Below are 5,948 nucleotides of genomic sequence, written 5' to 3' on the forward strand. Positions count from 1 at the left end.
GTCACCGGGTGGAAGGGGGTGTGCGTGTGCTTCCGGGTTACATGGGCATGGAGGGAGGTGCTGGCCGGCCGGATCGTGGCGCGGGGCATGCCGGGAGGTGTGGTCCCACGGGGCGGCGGCGCCGGTCGGGTTAGGGGCCCGTTTGCTTTTGGCGGGGCGTGGCCGGGCCAGGGTGGGTGCGGCCGGCGGTGAGTGCTGGGGGCCGGGGCGTTTGGGGTGGCAGGGGTCTGTGGGTCTCCTGGGGCCGGGGAGGAGTGAGGGAGTGTAGGAGCCCATTGGGGTCCTCTGCAGACAGAGGGCTGGGGATCCCTATGCCCAGGGCTGTAACCCCCTCCCCGCCCTCACTCACCGCTGCTATTGTAAGCTGTCCGGGCAGGGGCCATTCTGTGTGCAATACCCAGCACATGGGCCTGGCCTGAGTGCAACTGCTAGTTACTAGGGGATTGCAAATGATAACTGGTCAACTGCAGCAGGAGCTAGTTAATCTACTTGCCCAACCCACACACCATTCCATCAGAGGCGGCCAGGCCCTGTTCTGAGACCTCCCCTTGCTTGCAGCAATAGCCAGCAGGCCCTTGTTGTCACGCTGTGGAGCATTCTAGCTAATTAAAACTAAACTGCAGTTTTCAGAGTAACAAGCCAAGTAGTCTGTGCTACAGTATACTTAGTCACTGGCTAATTTACAACGTTCAGACATTTGTCTGGTTCTCCCTTGTACTAGTGCAGGGTTGGGCAAACTATGGCCCGTGAGCCGCATCTGGCCCACCAGCCCTTTTAATCCGGCCCTTGAGCTCCCGCTGTGGAACGAGATCTGGGGCTTGCCCCGCTCCAGCTGGGGCACAAGGTCGGGAGCTGCTCTGCATGGCTCCCGGAAGCAGCGGCATGTTCCCCCTCTGGCTTCTACACGTAGGGGCAGCTAGGAGGCTCTGCTCTGCATGCTGCTCCTAGCCCAAATGCTGCCCCTGCAGCTCATATTGGCTATGAACCACAGCCAATGGGAGTTGCAGGGGCGGCACCTGTGGAGAAGGCAGCATGCAGCAGAGCCACCTGGCCACGCTTCTGTGTAGGAGCTGGAGGGGGGACATGCCGCTGCCTCCAGGAGCCACTTAAGGTAAGTGCTGCCCCGAGCCTGCATGCTAGAACCACCCTCTCCTGCCCCAGCCCTGATCCCCCTCCTGCCCTCCAAACCCCTTGGTCCCACCCCAGAGTACCTATCTACACCCGAAGCCCTCATCCCCAGCCCCACCCCGGAACCCGCACCCCCAGCCAGAGCCCTCACCCCCTTGTACACCCCAACCCCAATTTTGTGAGCATTCATGGCCCGCCATACAATTTCTATGGCCCCAGATGTGGTCCTCGGGTCAAAAAGTTTGCCCACCACTGTACTAGTGCAAGATAGCCAGGTTCTGCTGACCCTCTATTAAAAATTCAAACAGGAACCAGTTTGTCTGAGAAGCATTCGAAATGCTGCGTCGGAAACCAACCCGCCTGGAGCTGAAACTAGATGATATAGAAGAGTTTGAGAGCATTAGAAAGGAGCTTGAGGTGAGAGTAAACCTTCTGGAGACACTCCTGTATGGAAATCCGGTGATTGAACCCTGGTAATTTGGACTTGTGCATAACGGGGCTTGTCTGAGAATAGAACCTCACTCTGCAGCAGTGTACGAGCATGTACAAAAACCAACAGAAAATTTCAGCTAGTGCAGAGCAGCAGCCTTTTCATTTAGTGATGGTTCATGTACTGAGCATCTTACTCCTCTGCTCTACAGTCTCTGCAGCCTCCAGCTAACGTCTGGGTGCAGTTCAAGTTGACTGATGTGTATCTTAGACATCTGCTTCTCTCCTCTTCTCAGTAGTCAAGTGAAGCTGGGAGTCTTGATTTGATGGTCCCTAAATTAGTACCTCTGGGGCCTGTCATTCTCAATGGAGAACTCTGATGTTGGAACTTGCTTTCTTGGGACCCTAATTGTGGGACCTCCAGGATACCTTGCATGGCCTGCCTATCTGCTCAGGTTGTCCCTGAGGGGATCGGTGAGTGGAGAGGGGCTCTATCTATTTCTGGTAGGGTAGGGGGTGCAGAGGAGCATTGATATTAATGTAGGTTTATCATTGTGTGAATGACATTTGTATTCATGCACCTGTAGCCATTGGGACAAGCATAATATTTACATAGAAAACATAGAATGATGTTAGTTAGGAATCTTGGGGCTATAGGTGTGAAAAGGTCTGGAACATCTTAAAACTTCAGAGCCATCAGAATCCCTGCCTGGAATGATAGCCCCATAATTGCGAATATATAGGCCTTCTCCATTTCTTCAGGGAATGGCTGTGCACCCGACCTCTCTTCCCCCCCCCCCAACACACATTTTGTGAGTAACTTTATCTCTAAACACATCCTGAGCAAGGCTTGGCTTCCCTTAACTTGCAGGTTTCAGAGTGGTCGCCGTGTTAGTCTGGATCCGCAAAATGAACGAGGAGTACTTCACAACTACCACTTTGAAACCTGTCACCATGCAAGGCACTGAATTTAGCCATATGAAGTGGAAATCCTTAACTTGCAGTGCACTGCCATGCACCTGTGTGACTGTAGCATCACCCCTATTAATTGATACCATTTGTATACATGCGGGTTGTGAGATGTCTTAATTCTGTGACTCGTGTATTAACACTTATGGGACAACATATTTTCATTAGGGCTGTCAATCACAGTTAACTCACGCGATTAACTCAAATTAATTGCGATTAAAAATTAATCAGTTTTAATTGCACTGTTAAACAATAGAATACCAATTTAAATATATTACATATTTTTGATTTTCTACATTTTTGTATATATTGTGTTGTAATTGAAATCAAAGTGTATATTTTTATTACAAATATTTGCACTGTAAAAATCATAAAATAAATAGTATTTTTCAATTCACCTCATACAAATACTGTAGTGCAATCTTTGTTTTGAAAGTGCATCTTACAAATGTACATTTTTTTTTGTTACATAACTGCACTCAAAAAACAAAACCGTGTAAAACTTCAGAGCCTACAGGTCCTACTTCTTGTTCAGCCAATCACTAAGACAAACAAGTTTGTTTACATTTACAGGAGATAATGCTGCCCTCTTCTTATTTACAATGTTACTAGAAAGTGAGAACAGGCATTTGCATTGCACTTTTGTAGCTGGCACTGCAAGATATTTGCGTGCCAGATATGCTAAACATCCGTATGCCCCTTCATGCTTCGGCCACCACTCCAGAGGACATGCTTCCATGCTGACGCCACTTGTTAAAAAAAAATGCGTTAATTAAATTTGTGACTGAACTCCTTGGGGGAGAATTACAATTGTCCGCTCTGTTTTCTGCCATATATTTCATGTTATAGGAGTCTTGGATGATGACCCAGCACATGTTCGTTTTAAGAACACTTTCATAGCAGATTTGACAAAAAGCAAAGAAGGTACCAATGTGAGATTTCTAAAGATAGCTACAGCACTCAACCCAAGGTTTAAGAATCTGAAGTGCCTTCCCAAATCTGAGAGGGACGAGGTGTGGCACTTCTTTTCAGAAGTCTTAAAAGAGCAACTCTCCGATGCGGCGCTTACAGAACCCGAATCACCAAAAAAGAAAATCAACCTTCTGCTGGTGGCATCTTTCTCAGATTATGAAAATGAACATGCGTTGGTCCACACTGCTTTGGATTGTTATCAAGCAGAACCCATTATCAGCATGGACGCATGTCCCCTTGAATGGTAGTTAAAGCATGAAGAGACCTATGAGTCTTTAGCGCATCTGGCACATAAATATCTTGTGATATCGGCTACAACAGTGTCATGAGAACGCTTGTTCTCACTTTCAGATAACATTGTAAACAAGAAGCGGGCAGCGTTATTTCCTGCAAATGTAAAAAAACTTGTTTGTCTGAGCAATTAGCTGAACAAAAAGGACTGAGTGGACTGGCAGGCTCTAAAATTTTACATTGTTTTACTTTTGAATGCAGATTTTTTTTTTTACATAATTGTACATTTTCAACTTTGATGATAAAGAGATTGCACTACAGTACTTGTATTAGGTGAATTGAAAAATACTATTTCTCTTTTTTACAGTGCAAATACTTGTAATCAAAAATAAATATAAAGTGAGCACTATACTTTGTATTCTGTGTTGTAATTGAAATCAATATATATGAAAATGTAGAAAACATCCACAAATATTTAAATAAATGCTATTCTATTATTAACAGCACGATTAATCACAATTAATTTTTTTAATTGCTTGACAGCCCTAATTTTCATCGTTACGGCTATCCAAAAACATCCAATGAACTTGTTCAGTCTGTAAGCAGTTTCTCTGTAATGAAATCAGCTTACCTAACATTTTTCATACCTTCACAGTTTGAAGGCTCTCCCTGTGGTCAGTTGTCCGAGCTGAAATGGACATCTCCTTGACAGTGCTAACATTCCATCCATTGAAGAGTTTCTCTAGTTTTCCATTGTCCTTATTTTTAGTTGATCACTTTTTCCCCCCCCCCCCCAGAGTTGTAAGAAGCAGCGTGAAGATGTGGATGAAGTGGGAGCCGGTGATGGAGAAGGAGCTATTGGTCTGAGCAATGACCACAAGAGTCGAGAACAAATGATAAATGACCGAATTGGTTACAAACCTCAGCCCAAACCCAACAACCGTTCCTCCCAGTTTGGAAGTTTTGAATTCTAGAGATATGATGGCCTGCCACCTTCCACGGGCAATTGAGTGTTCCATGATGGGGTGTTCATCCCAGACAGTGCTGGCAGAGATGTTCAAAGGCTGTTTGGGTAGCTCTAGAGTTGGCTGGGACTGGCCTGTGTCTGCCAATGAGTCTTGGGCTTCAATAGGGGAAAGTGTTTGCCTTTTCCCAAGGCTGGTGGGATGTGTTTTTAACCTGACTTGTTACTGTACCTCCAGAAACCCCTCTGCCCAGCCACTTTGTTTTAAATAAATATTTTTTTTAAATGAGAGGCTCTTAATGTATCAGAAAACACACACAGGGGCAGGTAAAGATTAATGGAAAATGTTAACAGCAGAGTTGGCCTCCTGTGGGGGAGAAAAACAGGAATCAACCGAGGGCACTGCCCCCATAGGGGTTTGCACAGAGGCAAAGCTCTGCCTCCCTGGAGCAATCTTTTCGGTGTTCTTAAAAACCCAGCTCCAAGTGATGCAGGTGTTTGAGCCCAGGGGAGTAATTCAGAGAGGTGTCACTCACATTTTTATGGATTGGGTAGCTGTGAGTGAAAGCCTGTTTCTCTGCACACCAAGGGGAGGCAGGGCAAACTTCCCTAGATACTGCGCTCGCACAACTGCCTGTTTACTCCAAGTTGTCGAATCCTTGGCCTCCCCTGAGCATGCCACGAAGGAAGCCAAGTACAATCGCAGCTATGTGGATTGTTGGTTTACTAGGAAATGGACCAGGCTTCAACTCATTTCACAGAAGTCATTTCATAGCTGCATTCAGACAGCTACTGCCAAGCTGAGGTGGATTTGAGCTGGTGCCTCAAAGATGAAAGGCTCAAATCCCTTTCACGATTCAATCTCCCTCTCTAAATACTTCCAAGAGTGCAACAGAATAAATGGGAGGCGACTCACTTTGTGGGCTTTCTGATAAATAAGTTTGACTTGGACAATGGAAGTAGTAAATAATTAAAAGCCCGACAGTGTGACTGGGCTGTAGCTATTTGGAGAGGATTTTTAGAGTGCTGAGGGGCGTTGGCTGTAAAGAGCAAAGGCCACCAATCATATCTGTATAGCTTAATGTCACAGACAAAAAATATGCCTAAATGGATTGTTTTCTGGCAGAGGCTGATCAGCAAAATACAGAGATCTGAGATGAAGGTTAGCAGTGCTAGGGTTAACTGGCTGCATGGCCAGCACCTGTACCTGAGTGAGGTCATGGTCAGCTAAAGGGATGGAGTTCAGGCCACAAGT

At 46.2% G+C, this 5,948-nt stretch overlaps 1 protein-coding gene across 1 annotated transcript; it reads left to right on the forward strand.

The window, feature by feature from the left end:
• Positions 1–107: 107 nt before the first annotated feature.
• Positions 108–4,945, forward strand: CDC26 (cell division cycle 26). The gene is made up of 3 exons (XM_065418913.1): positions 108–188; positions 1,437–1,545; positions 4,527–4,945. Exons 2-3 carry the CDS (start codon positions 1,465–1,467, stop codon positions 4,701–4,703), a joined length of 258 nt encoding a protein of 85 aa, XP_065274985.1. The 5' UTR covers positions 108–188; positions 1,437–1,464; the 3' UTR covers positions 4,704–4,945.
• The last annotated feature ends 1,003 nt before the right edge of the window (positions 4,946–5,948 follow it).

The sequence above is a fragment of the Emys orbicularis genome, chromosome 18, assembly GCF_028017835.1.
Source record: "Emys orbicularis isolate rEmyOrb1 chromosome 18, rEmyOrb1.hap1, whole genome shotgun sequence".
Classification (NCBI taxonomy): Eukaryota; Metazoa; Chordata; order Testudines; family Emydidae; genus Emys; species Emys orbicularis.

Bases quoted from the DNA above. Each gene is read 5' to 3' on its own strand.
- CDC26 (XM_065418913.1), top strand. From the start codon at position 1,465: ATGCTGCGTCGGAAACCAACCCGCCTGGAGCTGAAACTAGATGATATA. The intron at 1,546-4,526 runs GTGAGAGTAAAC...CCCCCCCCCCAG, and splicing joins GCATTAGAAAGGAGCTTGAG to AGTTGTAAGAAGCAGCGTGA.